Genomic DNA, 20,587 nt, shown 5'->3' with positions numbered 1-20,587 from the left:
TTTTGCTTTTAAGAATGGTCTCGAGGCAGTGTGTATCGCGGTTAGGGGTGAGCAGGATGGCGCCTTAGCTCTGTCTGCCTCTAAATTTTCAGCTAAATTAGTTCTTCATCGTCCCCTCACTAGAAGGTTTCTTTTACTTTTCTCTCTAGTTTAGATATCCTTTCTACTTCGTGTTGTAATGTTATTTGGGTGCCTATAAGATTAAATAAGGTTGTTCATGTTTTGGCTTAGTGGAAGTTGAACAGTAATTGTAATGGTTTTTTGAAGTTTTGGGAGGTGAATCCCCACCTGATCACCACTATTTTATCTTCTTTTGAATGAAGTTTATTGTGATTTTTCAACAAAATAAGAAAATATTTACTTATGATTTGGAGTCATTTGCTATAATTTTTCCTAAAAATTTAGTGATGGTTATTCTTAATTGGGGGAGAATTTTCCTTTTTGAAGTCATTTTCATGATTCAGCTCAAAAATCCAAAACTACATGTCGTGTTATTCGTTAATATATACTACAAAAACGACAAGAAAATTGCTCTTAGCTTAGCTTAGCTTAGCTTAGCTTAGCTTAGCATAGCATGTAGAAGAAAACGGCGTCGTTTAGTGACCGCAATCCTGTGCTTCAGAATTATAGCGTCCAAGATTTGGTTACTGAGAACTGAAGGCACGAACGAAGAGTCTCTCCCTCCAGTCCACCCTCAAAATCCATGGCGACTTCTCTAATCTCATCCCTCTCCACTCCCTCCTCTTCACCTCGCTATCTGGCTCCAACAAACTCTTCCTTCCTTCATGCCACCACCAACCTCTTTTACTCTCCTTCTTCTTTCAGAGTTTTATCAGAGAGGGATACCACAGCTCGAAGGTCCTTTGTCTCTGCCTCCGCCAAATCTTTCGACCATATTCCGAAACAGTTCAGGCAAGAAAATCTTAAAGATGGCTGTGAGTATCTCTTGCTCTATTTCTCAATATTTTCAAATTTTAAACATACCCATGTCGCTTGTTTTCAATTTAACCTCAATACTTTTTTGTTTAGGTTTTCAATTTAACCTTATTTAAGCTGCAAGTTTTTATTTATTTTTATGCTTTTTCCTATATTTTCAATGCTGGAAGCTTTGGGTTGCAGCTGGTTACTGAGAAGAAGAGTGAAATTTGATAAAATAGTACTTAAGAGTGAATTTATAGTGATTATCTCATGGATTAGAATGATGCAAACTACTTTGTTTATATTTGTGGTGAATGTTAATTATTATGTGGGAGGACTTTGTTCAAATGAGGATACAGTGTGTTGGTTATATTCCGAAGAATTTTTATTTGAAGTTATGTTACAAAGCAATCTTCTTGTGATGGTTCTTCTAATCATTTTTGTAGTTCATTTACTTATGGATTGTCCATCATTGTTGTTGTTTCTGTCTTGTTAAAGTAGCTAGTGGTTGAGCCTGTTGGATATGTAAAAGTTGTATTCATTTTTAGAGTCATTTGCAGCACAGAACATGAAATTTCCACCCGAAGTTGAGATGTTTGAGGGATTTTAAGGATGATAATAATTACAGGACCATAAGTCTGCAGGCCTCAAGTTGGTTTTCTATTTACATTGTGATGCAAATTAAAAATGAAGGGTCTAGCTAGGCATGCTTGGAGAACTATAGATATCGAGTTCTGTATCAGAAAGAGCATTTGAACTAATTTAGGTTGGAATGGAATGAAGGAATATTGAAGATGCTTTGGAAAATTTTCAAATAAAATAGTTTGTTCAAATGATTGTTTATCCACTTACTATCTGCATATTGTTTTAGCTTGATTGCAAGTATGCAGACCTATGTTCTTTTTTTGTCTTCTGTGGTAATTTGTGAGTGTTCAGTAAGCCTCTGTGATACCAATAACAGATTTTCATATTTTCGTAAGTGCTTTTGGGACTCCCTGTAAGGGCACTCTTTGTTAGAATATAGGAATATTGATTATTCATAATCTTATATGTTTCATCTGACGACTAGAGTAATCTTCTGTTTACAGTGATGGATAATTTCAAGAATGCACCCCAGTATCTGTATGGTCTTTCTCCTTCTCAAATGGACATGTTCATGACCGAAGATAACCCTGTCCGACGTCAGTCAGAAGCAGTGACAGAGGTACACTCTCTTAACATACTTTTTATCTTTGTTTCCACTTTGGCTTGGTGAAGACACGTATAATGTAACCTTACAAAATTAAAATCGATTTTCTTGCTCCCTTTTCCTTAAAGAACCTCGATTTTATAATTAATTAAACTCATTTATATTTCTAAAATCTATTGACAGGATAGCATCTCATCTTCTCACAACTATTTGAATCATGGAGGTATGTGGAGTCTTTCAGGCATGCACGAGAAAGGTCCATCAAAATATAGTATGAGTGTAAGCATGTACCGTGGTGGAGGAGCAAGAGGATATGGAAGACCCCGTACTGCTCCTCCTGATTTGCCTTCCTTGTTGTTAGATGCTCGGATATGCTATTTGGGCATGCCTGTAAGTCACTAAAACTTGTCTTAATAAATTCCTAGGCATGATTTAATAAATACTTATGTTTCTATCACTTTTGAAATGTAATAATATTCATTTTATCCTATCTCATTGTTGCAGATTGTTCCAGCAGTAACTGAACTTCTTGTTGCTCAATTTATGTGGTTGGATTATGACAACCCTGCTAAGCCTATCTATTTATACATAAACTCATCCGGGACACAGGTTAGTGTTCAGGATACGTACACATGTACAAACAACCTCAATCTACACATGGCAATGATTCACTATCTTATTATTCGTGTGTTACTTAAGTCATATTTTTTTTTTCTGTTATAATTAGAATGAGAAGATGGAGACTGTTGGATCTGAAACGGAGGCATATGCTATAGCTGATATGATGTCTGTAAGTACTAGTATCTATAAAAAGATTGTTTTTTCACTTACAGGTTAAATGCAACACTATAAACAAGTGAATTGGTTACCCACCATCTTTTTCACGTGGGTCAGAGAAATTTCTTATATATCCCATTTTAATTTTTTTCAGGCTCTAGTTTTGATCAACTGTTTATATTATTTTATCCAGTAAAAGAAACTATCTTAAAAATTATCCCATGCCTTTCTCTTGATTAACCCTGCTTCATTTTCACTATCTGCATGTCCTAATGAAGTATGTTAAGTCAGAAGTCTACACGGTGAACTGTGGTATGGCCTATGGTCAAGCAGCGATGCTTCTATCACTTGGAGCAAAGGGTTATCGTGCTGTGCAACCTAACTGCTCCAGTATGGTTTCTACTTCTATTCGAAATTTGATATACCACAAATTAATGCACTCATGATCTTTGAAAAACCTAGTGGCTATTTGCATCCATCTGCTGCATTGTACTGAATTAACACAGAATAATTTATGCACCAGCATTGTCCTACATCCTCATCTACTTGGTTTCATAAATATAATATACCATGCTTTATGTCTACAAAGCGCGGTAAACAAATTGCTATCATCATTTCTGATACCTTGCATTGAATCGCAGCAAAGTTATATCTGCCAAAGGTCAACCGATCAAGCGGGGCTGTCATAGATATGTGGATTAAGGTAGGACTGCGCCTCTCTCTGTCTCTCTCTGTCTCTCTCTAAGTTCTGACGCTGTGTAAACTTCTCAGGCAAAAGAACTGGATGCAAATACTGAGTATTACATTGAGCTGCTAGCAAAAGGCACTGGTAAAACCAAGGAAGAAATCACTAAAGATATCCAAAGACCTAAATATCTACAATCACAAGAAGCCATAGATTATGGTGTTGCTGACAAAATTATCAATTCACGTGACATTGCGTTTGAGAAACGGGTAATTTAATTGTGTATTCTTTGTCATGCTCATGATAAGTTTTGTTTTTTAGATAAACTTTGTATGGAAATTCTGATCATTTTTGTCTGATCAGAACTATGATGAGATGCTTGCTCAATCAAGAGCTACAAGGCGAGGAGTGGCAGGAGGCAGTCCACAAGCAGCTCCTTCTGGACTTAGGTAGTTGGTGTGAAGCACAAGAAATCAAAGGCTACTATGATATACCGAGCGAAACATGCTTGACCTCGTGTTCTCTTGTGCCATGGAGGAACTGTGGGTTAAAGTTTGGGGCTTTATTGAACTTCCTAGCTATAAAGACATACTGTAATCCCCATTTCACGACCAATTAGTCCTTTTATGCATTTACAGTAGTTTTTCTTAGATGTGGGTACTTTTTGGCAAAGGCTAATGTTCAATATCTTATGACTTATCCCACAAAGTGACGTTTTTGTTGCTTGTGAATATGCCTAAAATGATAGTTATACTTGACTGAAATTCGTGCAAATTTTGACACCGTATCCTTGTGACAATAGTTAAGTATCTGTTTCAATGAGTAGGAAAGTTATGGATGTAATTACCACAAAGACTATATAAGATGAAAAGGTACATTGTTCTATTGTCTGGCCACTTCAACTAGATATTTAAAATACATATCAAGTAGAACAAACTTAATTGCAGACCGAGAGCATTGCAGGCTACTATGGATGAATACTATGTCCAACAAAAACAAATTCTACAATTTCAATCAATCATTCAGGATGATTATGGTAACACTTTCGGTTTCGGCTTAACTTCTATCTCGTTTATCCCGCGGACAAATATGGAATCTGGTTCGTGTCTGCAAAATGAACAAAATTATATGTCAAATATTTGTTGAGTAAGGAGATTGCGTGAGAAGTGAAGATTTGTTCTTACGGTTTATCTCCCTCTTCGAATGTGTAACTAGAAGCCACAGCAAGAAGACGGCCATCTCTGCTGAAAGACAGTGCTGCAATACTTGTCGGATACTTTGAGTACTAAGGGAGGCAAAATAAAATGAAAGTAAATTTCCACACTTGATAATGTTTCTATCTAAAGGAAATGAAACAAGTGGTCCTTGTTGAAATTTTACCTGATAAAGTCTCTTCTTATTGTTGCCATCCCACACATTCACAAAACCGTCACAACCACCAGTCGCAAATGTACCATATCTAGATATTGAATTTAGAGAAAGATTTAAATAATCGATGCATGCAAAGAAATAGAAATGATTGAGTTCAAGGACATTTTTCAAACAAAGGCTAACAGAAATCATTTTCTACTTCGAATGTTGAAAGTCGAGTTTAAAATATACACTAAAGTAACATACAAATACTGATAGAAAAAAACATTCAGCAAGATGCAAAAAGTGTGTTTGTGATCTGGTTTGGCCAATTTGATCAGACGCACCACAGTTTAAAGGTATTATCAAACTGCATGGGTTGTCAATCTAAACAGCTCAAATCCATCCACACTTCAAAAGTTTTTGGATCCTGGTCTGACACTAAAGTAATAACTGCCAGCCATTGCATATGATATGTTGCACAAAACAAGATTGATACAAGGTAAATACTAAATATAAATAAAATTTCTATTTTTTAAAAGAAATTTTTAGAACAAGAGATAGAAAATTTGAATGGATGAGAAGTTGGAACATATAAGTGAGCGATAAGAATTTCATGGGCAAACACAAAAAGGCTACCATGGACCAACCAACAGACCAATCCATTTTAGCCGCTGCCTATCAAATGAATTTGGTACACTAGCCTGTCTTTGTCCCATATATATGGACCTCCGTCAAATATCAATACATAACCTATATAAACTTGCATTGCATTTTCTTAGCTCAGAAAAGTTAATCAGCAAGCAAGTTTAACGTCCCCATTGGCTTAATAAGTTATATGAGCAAGCATTTTTGATGCACTAATGTCAGTTATGAACTTGCATTGCATTTTCCCAGCTGAGAAAAGTTTATTGGCAAGCAAGTTTAACGTTCCCATAGGCTTAATAAGTTATCTCAGCAAGCATCTTTGATGCGCTAATGTCAGTTATGTAATACTGCTGATTGTCCTAACAACCCCGTTATCAGAAGTTCTGGTTTGTGGCGTCTTACTTTTCTACCCAGCAGTTGTAAAATTAAACATCTCAATACACAAGGATAATAAGAACTCACACAGGGTGGAATGCAATGGCATTTACAGGATAGACAATGTCCCTTCCAGCCTCTGACTTTCTGTGGCACTTGAATGCATACCTGTAAGAAAAAGAAAAAAATCACACCATTAACACTGATAAAAGGAAAAAGTGGTCTGCTAGTACCACATAAAAGTTATTATATTTTTATATAGAAGCTTCCTTAAGAAAGCCTGCAAATCCTAATTAAATGACTATTGACATCATAGAGCATTCTACCATCATTACGTGGATATTTCAGTTTGCATGATAGGCAAGGGAAAAAAGTGAGAAACAAAATTGTAAAACAAATCATTTAATCCAAATTTACAGGGGTATTCTCCAAAATAACACATCAATCCCTCATTTATAAATTGAGGATCAAGCAAATAGAAAAACAGTCAAATGGATAAACAGCACTTATTCCTAATAAAACTGCAAAAAAAAAAATCATTTAATAAAAAGCAAAACGTTAACAGCTTTAAGCTTCTTGTTGTATATACTACTATGTCTATTACTACAGAAAGACATACTTTTTGGCTTGACTACCCTCTGATAGATCAAAAAATTCCATCGCAACCCGTCCTTCAACAGAACTGAGGGCATATCCTGCAAAATGTAGAGAAATCAGTAAGCATACCCAATACTAGGTAGAAGAAAACATGAGTAAATGACACAAATCAGAGCCCAAAAACCATCATATACATACATACATACATAAATACAACGATACAAGCACATACAAAGGTCATGAAATTATCTTGAATCCTCTTGAGGAACATTTTGAGAAATTCAAATCAACTCTGAACAAAGTAAAGTCCGTGACACATCATCCATATTTCACACCTAACAAATAAATACCTGTTCCATTCGGATAACAGCGCACACATCTAGTTTGATATTTCAATGAGGATTCCCTTCGTTGCTCAGGTTGGGACATATTTCTTAGATCATAGACATTCACATGTCTTCCTGCAGTTGCTACAACTAAACGATTTCCAACTAATGAAAGAGAGTATACACGCTCTGGTTGAGCATATGTCCCAACAAGGGTGCGCTCCTGCCCACTTGCTCCTCTAGGGTCCCAACACTTCAGTGTTTTGTCCCAACTTCCTGTAATCAACTGACCTGCAACCATAAACAGATCAGGACAGCAGAAAGTTTATTATATATTATATCTTATTCTGATCTTCAATTGTGAAAATGTAAACTAAGTTATGAATTAAAAGGTTTAGCTCACTACAAATGTAGTAATGAGTAAATACCATAGCATATTAGCTACTTAAAAATAGATAGAAGCAATTAATGCACTATAAAACTTTAACAGGATAAGAATGGCAGGGTTTTACTATTTGAATGGCCTAGAAAACTGATCTTGCACGGGTAACCATTTCCGATTATTGATTTGAAAATGCAATGTGATAAGCTAAAACATAAATGAAGTGACTAATAATTTCAATCGCTGGACTATCCAAACCGATATCTTATTGTTTCAACCTAAAGTAGTAAGATTGCTACAGATTAGTTATTAGCATATTATCTCAAAGATACACTCTAAGAAAAGCATTACATGCTCCAATGCCCAAATCGTCATAGAATACGAAAAGACAAAATGTAAAGTAAATCTGAAATGGAAACAAAGTTAAAATACAAAAAACCGAACCTGCTGCATAAGAGTACTCAACACACCGTACAGGTGCATCATGCCGACCTAGAATGTCCTCCTTATTGTAGTTAAAAACAAGCCTAAAATACCAAAACCAGTCAAATTATAACTATCGATAGAACAACCCTAATCTTCAAAAATGTTACAAATTTGAATCACCAAACCAAACAGAAAACTAAAGCATATGAAAAAAGAAAAACGAACTAACCGTCTCACTGTATTGTCGGCGCCGGCACTAAACCCGGAAGAATCATCGTGGAAGCAACAGTCGAGAACGGCACCACCGTGCATGAACTCACCTCGAAGCACATTGGCGCTGGCGTCATACAATCGGACACTCTGGTGAATAAGAAGAGGAAAAGAATAAGGAACTGAGGAGAAAATTGAGAGAGAGAGGGAGGAAAGAGGTGAAGGCGTACCTTATCCCATGAGGAGACGAGTAGGTGATCGCTATGATTGGAGAAGCGAAGGTTTGAGATTCCGTCGGACGGTGGATTGATGAGCTCTCGGCCGGGGAGCGGCGAGGGGACAGCTGTCATGACGCGATTGGAGTTAGGCCGTAGTGAGGAATTTTGTTAGGGTTTTTGTTTGGATTGAGAAAGAGAGAGTGTAGCAGAAGAGGGTTGTGGGTTTGAGTAGAGAGAGAGAGAAAGAGAGGGAGAGGGAATTTGGATTTGAAAATGAAAATAGAAAGATTTAAAAATAAATAAAAATTAATAATAATGAAAATGCAAGATAGAGAGGAATATGGGATTTGATTTGAATTCGCCAAATGCTCTCAACGGATGGAAATGGAGTATTCAAATAGTTGTGTCATTTCAAAAAAAAAAAAAAAAACAAATTCAAATAGTTGCTTTGAATATTCAAATTCTCGGATAATAACAAGAAAAAAAATTTCAAAAACATAAATAATGGAAACAACAAGAGAAAAAAAAATTATATCAAACAAAAAGAAGTACACTAAAATGATTTTTTTTATTTTTACACTTTAAAATTTTTTTTTTTTTTACAAAAATTCATATAATAATTTATAGCAACCTAAATCGTAATAAAAAAATTACATAACAATGTACATAGATACCACCGATGCAACTTAAAACGTAAATTTAAAAAAAAAAATAATATATAGAATAATTCCCCAATGAATTCAAGTTCATTTAATAGAAATCAAAAGAACTCTCAAATATTTTAATGGTTTCATCGACATTGGTCTTCACTTGACAAAGCCACAACATCATGATTTAGTTGCATTTTATGATGCAGGGTTGAAGACCCTAATGATAAGAGGTCAACCTTAAAAAAAATTGGCTCTAATCTAGTGGCTTGGTATTGCAAGAAACAACATATTGTTTCTCAATCTATCACTGAGGAAGAGTATAAGTATCTTACCATTGTTGTTGCTGAAGTTTTTTGGCTGCGTTTACTGTTTACTAAGATACACATTTCAATTCCAATGCCACTTACAATCTTGTGTAACAACTTGAGCATAGTTATGTTCAATATGAATTATATTTTTCATGGAAATGGAAAGACTAAGCATATTGAATTGGACTTGAGTATTGTTGTAAATATGTACGCGTCGTGCTAGCTAGATATATTTTTTTTAAGTTTTTTAAAATATAGATTGTATCATGTTGGGTCATAGAAAATATGACACGTGCCATGTAGTGCCGTGCAAAAAATAGGATAGGTCCATCACGGCCTGCAAATTCGATAGTTTCGTGTCGTGCTTTATTCGGACCAACATGTTTTCTATAAATAAGCCAACTTATTATACGAGTTCAAATTCATACTCTATATTTTTATATTTTTATTACAATTGATAAACTAATTACTAAAATATGTGTGTATTTTATAGTTTTAATTATATTTATATAATTCTTCAACAATAATTACATACAATCGCATAAAAAATAATGATAATAATAATTAGAATTTAAATATTATTATAATTTTAAATGATAAATAAATAGATTATTATTATTATTATCAAATTATCGAACTTTTTTAATTTGTAGTAATTTTGAGCTAAATAAATCGAAAATTAGTAATAAAAGAAAAATCAAAGCTTCAAACATAGTGCGGGAAATCCAACTCCACCATTTGCATAAATTAGCGGGTGAAAGTACGAAGTGGTGAAATCAATAAAGGAAAACGAAGGTGGTCATTTTAAATTTCATCTTTGCTTTAGATTTCCAGGGCCTTCGATTTTGGACTTGGTTTGCATTGCAATGATCGATGATAGAAGGATTTACTGATTCAAGAGGCACATTGTTAAGGGTGAAATTGGTAGATTAAAGCAAGGCAACTCAGTTGTCTAACTTGCACATGGAATTTGTACAACAAAACAAAAGTGATATTTTCTAGTGCAATCTTTTAAGAGTCTATGTGGGAGCATCAAATCTGACCACAGTGTACCCATAGTGTTAATGCTCAGATAGTGTATCCATATCTGACCACTTGAGACTTTTCGAAGCTTAGAAAAGAGTTTTAATATTGAATATTACATTCCTGAAATACCAGGGCAAAATTTTACTGTTATTAGACCGCAAACAACTATACATAAATATTGAATGACATGATAAAGAGAACATTCCTATTTAGTAACTTTAGTTGAATGAAAATTTTCAGTACTTGACCAGAATTTGACATGATATAATGCTTCGCCAAGGAAAGAAAGACCTATCTGATGTGAAGATCCTCTATGTCTATTAGGGGCAGATTCTCGTTAGGCCTTCTTTTAGATTGATCCACCACCAGCTGACCACAAGCCCCACTTATATCTTGACCCATTTGCTTACGAATTGTTGTTCGGATGTTGTAGGTACCTCTTAATATTTGCTGAAATTCGGATACACTCTCTTCGCTACTGGTGTTGAACTGACTTAGTGAGCCAATTGGGTTGAAAGGTATTAAATTCACAACCTGACGGACAAGAAACAGTTAAATGCAGAAGGTTATAAGAACACAGTAAATAAAGCTACTTATTGATATCTGATATTGAGGTAATATAACTCAATACAGGTTAAATTACATACTTATACAAAAGCCATGATGTGTTTTTTCAACCTAAAATGTTAGCCCTCAATTATTTATGGCAACAACACATGGCACATGGCAAATGGGACAATGTGAGATATGCAAATGGGACGTATAGACACATGGCATGCATAGATGATTAAAGGATTCTATAAGTTCCCTTCCATCAATATTATAAGAATAAGAGCTTACCACTTCAAGTGTCTCTAACAATTTCCCAAGCTGATGTGCGTGTTGCCCTTCATCGTTTATCCCGTCAAGCATTATGTACTCTATTAAGATTTTTTGTTTACTAAAGATAAAGAGTGCAGGTAGACCAAAGTGAGATACGATCTCAACGAAAACAAAGTATATTGCAAATATTTTAACTGAAAAATGAGGTCCAACAAACCTAATTTTTTGATACTGTTGCAGAGAATCCATAAGTTTTACCAAAGGAAATGCACGAGCTGCAGGCATTATCTGGCAACGAATATCTTGAACTGGTGCATGCAGCGAAACTGCTAAGTTTAGACCAGGAAGATCACTATAAAGTTTGTTGATCGCATGAACTATACCAACCTACAAAAGATTCAATATTAATCAATACAACAACAGATGGAATATTTACTACAGTTTTACATAAATACCAAATGATAGCTTCCTGTATAACACCAATTGAAAACAGAAGAAAGGAAAAGGAGAAACACAACGTCGAAAGATTAGTAAATAAAAGGATCTAACATTAGATTCCTATATTGATCTCCCAGTTATCATTACATTAATAAAAGTTACTAGTTATGTGCTTGTGAAATGACAGCACTGTCCAGATTTAGAACTCTTAAAATCTAGAGAAAGGGGGATACAACTCTTGCTTAGTGTCAAACTCACGCATAAATAAAAAGATCAATCATCTAGAATTAAGCTGGGGTACTTCTTTATGATACCCCTACCTTACTAGTTACTAAAGAATATGGCAACTTTTTAAGCTAGCCAATGTATAAAACAAGGAACCTATCATTTACACACTCATAAATGGCAAATTCAACAAAGAAATTTGTGAGGGTCACCAATAAAATTAACATAATAACTAAGAGCTCGATTATTAAATGAATAATCAACCTTAAAAAGGAAATGATGCAGTTCTCATTGACTCATAAATAACAGCAAATTTAAATGATATCAATTCATCCACATACCGTTGAAATAGTTATTCTTTTTGGAGACAACTGAAAGGGAGAGCCTGTCATGACATGAATTGCTTCCACCAAAGCAGTATAGTTATTTAGCGGCTCCCCCATTCCCTGACAATAAGATAGATGACATTAAGAAAATTTTAGGTGAAACATCATATCGATGGAAAAAGTAACTAAGTGATGACACATTCTATATACTGTATATATTACTCAATGTCAATAGTCACGTTTCATCACTATCCTATCATTTACCCTCCTTTAAACAGCACATATAAACCCTCCATGACTTGCAAGAACTCACTATCATAAGAACAAGCCATAAATATACCATGAAAACAACATTTCGTATAGGCGAAAAGCGAGAGGCATGAACCAACTGCTCCACAATTTCCCCTGAAGAAAGTTGGCTCTTGAATCCCATGCTCCCAGTAGCACAAAATTTGCAACCCATCTTGCAGCCAACCTATTACAGAAACATTAGAGAAAAGAAAACCAAAGCCAGGATTCAAAGAATTAACAACACATTCAAAGAAATGATTAACAATTCTATTACAAATTGAAAACATATTCACACCTGAGATGATATGCATAATGTTGATCTGAGACCACCAGGTCGTGGCTTCCCAGCGTATTTCCCCAAACGAGTGTCGTACCTCATTATAACCGCCTCCACGAGAGCTCCATTCTAAACAAATGAACACTAATTCTCACATGGGAATTTCTTCAAACACATGGTATACATTATATAAACCTGATTAAAATTAGCAAACCTGAAGCTTGATAAGAAGCTTGGTAGTGACGCCGTCGGAGGAATCAGAAGCGGAGTGGAGAGTGGAGGTGAGGGGCTTGAACTTGGAGCGGAGAAGAAGGTATGCGGCGGAGGGTAAGGAAGGGAGTGGTTCAAAGTCGTCGCAGTCGGGGTTCTGAACCACGTACTTCCATATAAGAGGGATGAATTTTGAGTTCAGACCCGCATTTTCAAACTCCGACCTAATCGCTCCGGCGTCGAATACTGACCGAAACGGCATCGTCGTTCGATGCGAGCTTTGATTCTTTTGGTCGAATTTGGGATTGAGATTGAGACGGAGACCGGTGGCTTCTGATTCGATTATATGTGATGTGAGTTTGCACTGTTGCCACTAGTCTGGGTGCAAAATAAAATACAATATTACAAGAAACGCTGTCGTTTACTTATGAAAGTCCTTAATATATTTTTTAATTTTTTTTTTTCAAAAATGTTTTTTATGCATTTCAGAAATTTGCATTCCCATCACGGTTCATAAAGCTTGTCATGGCATGTGTCTCCACTACAAATTTCTCTTCTTCTATTAATTATCAGGCGCTCGGTAGTGTTGCCCCTTCCCGTGGAATCAGACAGGGGATCTCTCTCCCCATATTTGTTTCTCTTGTGCTCAGAAGGGCTCTCCTCCCTCATTAGTCAAAAAACTTGTCAATCCCAACCCCGAAAAGATTCCTTTGGTATTAAGATTGCTTGAATTGGCACGAAAATTTCTCACCTTTTCTTTATTGACGATAGTCTCCTCTTTGTCTTAGCTTCTCCAATTATGGCAACTACCATCAAGGAAATCCTGTATGACTACAGCCTCGCTTCTGGTCAATTACGTGAAGTCGTCACTTTACTTCTTCCCTAATACGAGCGAGAAAATCATGAACCACATCACTTCCCTACTCGGTATTCCTATAAAGGACTGTTGCGAAAATTATTAAATACTACGCAAGTGCACGCAATCAAGTAGTATACTCACGCAAGTGAGGTCGAACCACAGGGAATTGGATTAATTACTACTAAACTATACTTATAATTCTATTTGGCAAATCAAAAGTATTTATGATTGGAAAAGAATGAAAGTAATTCAGAAAACTTAAATAACACAATTGAAAGTTGAGCAAGATGAGATAATAGGAAGGAGATTCCTGTTGTTTGTTTACCCAATTATCAATGCCTAAGTGCTATCCTTTTCTAGAAGTGAATGACAGATTATAAATTAACCTAGCTCTTTTCAGATCTTCTAGGTTCTAAATCACATGTTCTCTAATTAATCTCTTAATTAAACTAACATGAAATCAGCATTAAGCAATAATATACTTGGCACATAAGTCATGTGAATACTCTCGTTTCACATAGAACATCGATTATCCAATTTTAGCATTCTCAATTCTCACTTTTCAGATTTTGAATTGAGATCATGGAACATGTAGAAGGTGATCAAGCTTACACAAGGAATTAAACACAAATATAGATAATTTCACAATCAAGAATGGAGAAATGGCAATTAATCATTAACTAGGCAAAAACATTAAACAACAATCATCATCCTCCCTAAATGGGAAATTTAGTTCATAATTAAATCCATAACCATTCCTATAACAATATTCAACATAAAGAAATTAAAAAAGGAATAGAGAAAGAAACTGTTGGTGGAATGACTCTGGATCTTCACTTTGATTTCCCCTACTCATCCTGCCACTTTCTACTGTGTTTTAGGGTTCCAAATCGCTTCCCCTGACTTCTAATCGCAGTTTTCTATTTATAAGTTATTTTTAGGGTTTTTCAGACGATTTTGCCCCTGGCCGTACGGACGCTCGCCGCGGCCACAGGGTATCTCGCCGCGGCCAGATGGGCTTCTAAAAATCACGTTTCTGCCCAGACTTTATGGCCGCGGCCATGGAAATCTCGCCGCGGCGACTGGAATTTTCTACTTCGACATCTTTCAGTAAAACGGGCATAACTTTCTCATACAAACTCCAAATGAGCTGATTCAAGATGAATTGGAAAGATAAGAAAGAGATCTAAAACTTTTATGTTTTGACTTTGTCCAAAATCTGACCAGAACATAGTCGAATTTAGGCATAAAATTTCAGCTTTATTCTCTTTCAAAATTTTCTCTATTTTATAGATCACTGTTTTCCGAAATTTGTCCAATTTATACATCCCAAGTGTAGAAACCTGAAATCAAAGAAAACAAGCGTAATTCTATTCCAAAAATAATAATAAAAAAGAAGAAAATCAACTATAAAATGTGACCCGAAACTTAGGCTAAAAATAGCCTAACAAGGACTCAATCAAGAAGTACCTGAGGCTTCCCCAAACGTTTGGGCGATCTAAAAAAGAAGCCTTCAACTACATTCAGGATCGTGTTTGGTCTCATTTGAACAAATAGAATTCTTAGCACTTCTCCAAAGGAGGCAAATAAGTTCTGTTGAAGTCGGTGGTCCAAGCCATACCCTCTTACGCCATGGCTTGCTTCTTCCTTTTTTCATTCATACAAAAATTGAGTCCCTAATGGCTCGCTTTTGGTGGGGAGGACCGAACACAATCGTAAAATCCATTGGAAAACATGGTCCTCCCTTAGCTTCTCAAAGTTTCATGGCGGTCTTGGCTTCCGTTCAATGAAAGCTTCCAACCAAGCAATGTTAGCCAAATAAGCTTGGCAAATTCTTCAGGCTCTGTTACGAAAATTATGGTTACTACGCAAGTATACGCAATCAAGTAGTATCTCACGCAAGTGAGGTCGAACCACAGGGAATTGGATTAAGTACTACTAAACTATACTTATGATTCTATTTGGTAAAATAATAATTTTGCAATTTAAAAGTAAATAACTCAGAAAATTAAAGAGAAAATAAACGACGATTAATCAAGATGAGAGATTAGGGAGGTGAATCCTGTTGATAAGTTACCAATGTTAATACCTAATTGCTATCCTTATCTCAATGTGAATGACAGATTAAAAATTAACCTAACTCCTTTCAGATCTTTTAGGTTCTAAATAATATGTTATCTAATTAACTTCTTAATTAAATCAACACAAAATCAGCATTAAGCAATAATCTATTTGTCACTGAGGCTATGTAAATACTTTCGTTTCACATCAAAACCTAGACTATCCAATTTTAGCATTCTCAATTCTCACTTTTCAGATTTCGAATTGAGATCATTAAACATGTAAAAGGTGATCAAGCTTGCACATGGAATTAACACAAATATAGATAGTATTCACATACAAGATGAATGAATGACAATTATTTATTAACTAGGCATAAACTTAAACAACATTCATCATCCTCCCTTATTGGGAAATTTAGTTCAACATAACTCTAAAAACATCCATGATTAATTCAGAAACAAAACTAAACATAAAAGAAGAAATTAAGGGTAAAAGAAAGAAACTAGAAGGTGATATCGCTCCGGGTCTTCAAGATAGCTTCCTCTCCACCTTCATCCACTTTTTAGGTCTATTTCTCCTTTTTTTGACCTTCAGTGTCGTATTCCTTATATAGGGATGAGAGGTGTGCCTCCAATTTGAGAAAAAATCAAAATTAGGTCAAATCTGCGATTTCCGTACCTAGTCGCGACTGGCACTTAAGCTGGTCGCGACTACAGGCAAACCTCGAAAATCAGAGGTTCTGCCAAATGTCGAAGTCGCGACCAGAGTCGCGACCAGGAAAAAGGGTCGCGACCTAGCTCTCTGGAGGTCGCGACTACTGACGCGTCTGGAGCAGAATTTTCCAATTTTTTCCAGTTTGTCCCAGTTTTTCACCATTTGACTGAATTTGAACTTTAACACCCCGGGAACCTGAAACAATGAAAATCAAGCGTAAAACTGCTCCAAAAGACACCAATAGACGAGAAAATGCTAACTTTAAAGACCCGAAACATAGGCTAAAAATAATCTAACATGCTCCACACTCCTTAGTTGCAACATTACTAAAATCCTGCTATTTCCCCCACACCTCCTTCCTTGAATCGGGTAAGTTGTATTTCTTGGGAAAAGGAACTTCTCATGTCAGGTATTCGAAAATCTGTAGGTGATGGTACAACCATTTCTATTTATCATGATGCCTAGATCCCAGGACATGGCAAACTAAATTATCTTAGACACCTTTCAGATGGAAGTCGGGTAGTAGCAGATCTTATCACTCCAGCCAAAACATGGGACATCCCTCGCATTCACACCTTATTTCCCGTTGACGTCTGTTGAGCTATTCTAACCATACCCTTAACCACTATCCCCACTCCTAACACCTACTATTGGCCCTTTACAACTCATGGAACTTACACTGCCAACTCTGGTTACCACAAAGCCCATAGCTTACTATACAACCTCAGCCCTACAACCTCGAACACCACATTTACACAAGCTTGGTGGAAAAAGATGCGGACACAACCAATTCCTTCAAAAATAAAACAATGAGCTTGAAGCAATCCAGATACATCAACATGGAAGATGCAAAGAGTACATCCATACCATTGGGTGAACAGTTCGTCGAAAGAATATTGTCCGACCAGTGCTAAAGAGTTGGAGGAAATAATAGATGTACCCTATATCTTCCTGTTAAAAGAACAGTGTCTGACCAGTGCTAAAGAGTTGGAGAAAATGTAAGATGTGTTCTATTTTGTCCTATTAAAAGAACAGTGTCCGACCAGTTCTAAAGAGTTAAAGGAAATGAAAGATGTAGCTTTTGTAGTGGTTTTAGGGTGCTTAATGTATGTAATGGTGAGCACCAGACCGGACATTGCTCATGCTTTGAGCATCCTAAGTTGGTTCATATCCAATACATGCATTGAACATGGGAAGATCCTCAAATGGTTATTAAGGTATTTAAAGGGCACATGAGATTATAGTCTGACCTATGAGAAAGGAAAAAGAGAACTGGAATTGAAAGGGTTCGTGGATGCCGATTATATGTCAAACAAAGATACCAAAAGATCAACCATAGCCTACATGTTCATGACAAGCCAGAATTGTATGTAACGTCCCCGCTTCAAGCCTCCATTGGGCCCTTACACCCACGGACTAATGGCTCTTATACACGAGTACACCACTCTGGCTGCTTCCTGGATTGATGACTGGCCCTACAGACCAACACGAGTGTTTCCAGCATGCTTTGTCCTCACTCGCACGCTTCCTGGGAAAACTTCCCAGGAGGTCACCCATCCTTAAATTACTCCAGGCCAAGCACGCTTAACTGTGGAGTTCTTTCGTGATGGGCTACCGAAAAACAAGATGCACCTTGTTGATATAGGTAGTACCAATCAATCCATTTAAGCCCTCTTTAACTGTGTAGTCCCATACCTACACAGTCTCAGAATCATCCCACTTGACCTTCCCCAGGCGGTGTGGGATTGCACAGCTTACCCGGTGTTTCCCCTTACGGATCACAGGACTACTGACTGTCACAATCACCCCCCTTACGGGGTCCGACGTCCTCGTCGACCACACTTCCGGCTGGGTCAAGGCTCTGATACCAACTATAACGCCCCCGCTTCAAGCATCCATTGGGCCCTTACACCCACGGACTAATGGCTCTTATACACGAGTACACCACTCTGGCTGCTTCCTGGATTGATGACTGGCCCTACAGACCAACACGAGTGTTTCCAGCATGCTTTGTCCTCACTCGCACGCTTCCTGGGAAAACTTCCCAGGAGGTCACCCATCCTTAAATTACTCCAGGCCAAGCACGCTTAACTGTGGAGTTCTTTCGTGATGGGCTACCGAAAAACAAGATGCACCTTGTTGATATAGGTAGTACCAATCAATCCATTTAAGCCCTCTTCAACTGTGTAGTCCCATACCTACACAGTCTCAGAATCATCCCACTTGACCTTCCCCAGGCGGTGTGGGATTGCACAGCTTACCCGGTGTTTCCCCTTACGGATCACGGGACTACTGACTGTCACATTGTATTTGTTGGAAAGCTTAGTTACAATATGTGGTTTTGATTGAGAGAGATAGAGAGAGACAAAGAGAGAGAGAGAGAGAAAGAGAGAGAGAGAGAGAGAGAGAGAGAGAGAGAGAGAGAGAGAGAGAGAGAGAGAGAGAGAGAGAGAGAGAGAGAGAGAGAGAGAGAGAGAGAGAGAGAGAGAGGTACAGAGAAAAGAGATGATTGGGTTTTGAGTTTTGTAAAGGAGAAATTTATGTAGATGACGGAGCTTCTCAGAAAAGAGTGTTAAAAAAAAACACATTGAGAGAATCTAAACAGAGAATTGCTCTCAACTGTATTGTATATGTGTTCTTGCTCAATCAATAAATGATATTTCGGTAGTATTCTAAAACTGGAGTAGAACCATAAATTACATCGATCTATTACACTTAAACCAATATAATTTTTGGTGTTAATTTTATAATTTTCTTGCATTGTTTATTTCCAATTTTATGTGCGCTATTATACTATGATTTCGCCAATTCTTGAATTGCATTTTGTTATTATTGTTATTGCTAATTATTTCTTGATTCCATTTAAGTTAATTTTAATTATGCACAATAGTTGAAATTTCCCACAGTTACATATAAAAAAAAATATCACACTTTACATTATTTTTCACATTAAATTATTCTAAAGGTTTCAGGGGGTGTTTGGAATAGGTTAATGTTAGCAAGAGAATAGTAATGTTAAACATTAGTTTGTTTGTTTGGAAGGTTTAATCTTAAAATGTCATTCCCTTGGTAATATAAATACCCTAAAGGAGGGTAATGTGGATACATTAAAAAAGAGTGGAATTAGTTATTCTCTTCTATTATATTAATTTGAATAATATTTTTAAATTAATAAATAAATTTAAATACCATTAATATTATGATTATTATAAATAAAATATTACGATATATATATATTTAGTCTGTAAGATCGATTTTTTTATAACTGAATTATTTTTATGTTATTAGCAATAACATATAAATGTATCATAGATAAATTTATGAGAATGGTTTACATAAATGACATAGCGAACAAAGATAAATAACATAGTGATATATAAAAATATTTATTTTAATTAATAAAAAATATAATAAAATGTAATATTTTCTAATTAATAAATATATTTCTTTAATGAATAATTATTTTATTTTTATGTATAATTAACATTCTATAGATAAAATAAAAAAATATTTTAATTTTAATTTTTTAAAATAATATATAAAATTCTTGTACTCAATCAGTATAATTCAATTAATGGGAATATGATTACATATTACCCTACACAACTAAACACAGTTTACACATTTCTCTATAATCATATTCTCCTTCATATTATTTCATATAATCTAATTATTTTGAACACCTGATACCAAACGCCCTTTTACTGTATACAATTTGAAAACAGTTTTCATTAGTTTGAAAACTAGAGGTGGACATAAAAATAGTATTATTTTATGATGTAAGAGTTAGCTTCTTTTGATTATTATATGTAAAAACAATTGTAAATTATAATACGCTTAGTAGTTAATGAAAAAAAATAAAAAAGTACCAAAAAAAAAATCATGTCTAGTTAAAATCCCAGAAGAACAAATCCAAAATATCCAAAGTGAGAAAACTTGAAAGAGGGTATAAAGAGAATATGATTGATGAAAATCTATTATTAAAGAGTCAATATCAAAATGGTGACCAGACACTAGACGTTCTTCATTTGACAATGCTAGATTTACTAACTCTAACAATAGTGTACCTAAGAACAAGGCGAATCCACCAAAGATAGTACCTAATTATAATATATTTGTTTCTATATATTAATTAGTATACAAAATATATATATTTTTAGTTATATTCTAATTAACTTGTTATCTTTTATTATTAAAAGAAAAAACTTCTAATATTACATTCGAATCTTCACAAGCATTTCTAATAAAATAATTCAGTTTGAATTTTGATTACAAA

The 20,587-nt window shown here is 35.5% G+C and overlaps 3 protein-coding genes across 3 annotated transcripts; 1 reads left to right on the top strand and 2 right to left on the bottom strand.

Moving 5' to 3' along the window:
• The first annotated feature begins 535 nt into the window (after window positions 1-535).
• Window positions 536-4,333, top strand: LOC115714780 (ATP-dependent Clp protease proteolytic subunit-related protein 1, chloroplastic). The gene is made up of 9 exons (XM_030643534.2): window positions 536-935; window positions 2,007-2,122; window positions 2,291-2,497; window positions 2,612-2,716; window positions 2,835-2,897; window positions 3,163-3,274; window positions 3,526-3,587; window positions 3,656-3,838; window positions 3,933-4,333. Exons 1-9 carry the CDS (start codon window positions 704-706, stop codon window positions 4,020-4,022), a joined length of 1,170 nt encoding a protein of 389 aa, XP_030499394.2. The 5' UTR covers window positions 536-703; the 3' UTR covers window positions 4,023-4,333.
• A 55-nt stretch (window positions 4,334-4,388) lies between these two features.
• LOC115703082 (mitotic checkpoint protein BUB3.2) lies at window positions 4,389-8,498 on the bottom strand. The gene is made up of 9 exons (XM_030630566.2): window positions 8,114-8,498; window positions 7,903-8,033; window positions 7,692-7,774; window positions 6,890-7,156; window positions 6,562-6,637; window positions 6,030-6,110; window positions 4,950-5,028; window positions 4,754-4,854; window positions 4,389-4,676 (listed from the first exon to the last, which is right to left on the bottom strand). The coding sequence occupies exons 1-9, from the start codon at window positions 8,231-8,233 to the stop codon at window positions 4,601-4,603; spliced, it is 1,014 nt and encodes a 337-aa protein (XP_030486426.2). The 5' UTR covers window positions 8,234-8,498; the 3' UTR covers window positions 4,389-4,600.
• Window positions 8,499-10,161: 1,663 nt separating this feature from the next.
• On the bottom strand, window positions 10,162-13,098 carry LOC115703081 (uncharacterized). The gene is made up of 7 exons (XM_030630565.2): window positions 12,679-13,098; window positions 12,483-12,593; window positions 12,237-12,371; window positions 11,912-12,016; window positions 11,125-11,294; window positions 10,926-11,025; window positions 10,162-10,619 (listed from the first exon to the last, which is right to left on the bottom strand). Exons 1-7 carry the CDS (start codon window positions 12,934-12,936, stop codon window positions 10,377-10,379), a joined length of 1,122 nt encoding a protein of 373 aa, XP_030486425.2. The 5' UTR covers window positions 12,937-13,098; the 3' UTR covers window positions 10,162-10,376.
• Window positions 13,099-20,587: the final 7,489 nt, after the last annotated feature.

This window comes from Cannabis sativa, chromosome X, assembly GCF_029168945.1.
Source record: "Cannabis sativa cultivar Pink pepper isolate KNU-18-1 chromosome X, ASM2916894v1, whole genome shotgun sequence".
In the NCBI taxonomy this organism is placed as follows: Eukaryota; Viridiplantae; Streptophyta; class Magnoliopsida; order Rosales; family Cannabaceae; genus Cannabis; species Cannabis sativa.
The sequence above is the reverse complement of the archived record's forward strand: the minus strand, read 5'-3'. Positions and strand labels throughout refer to the sequence as shown.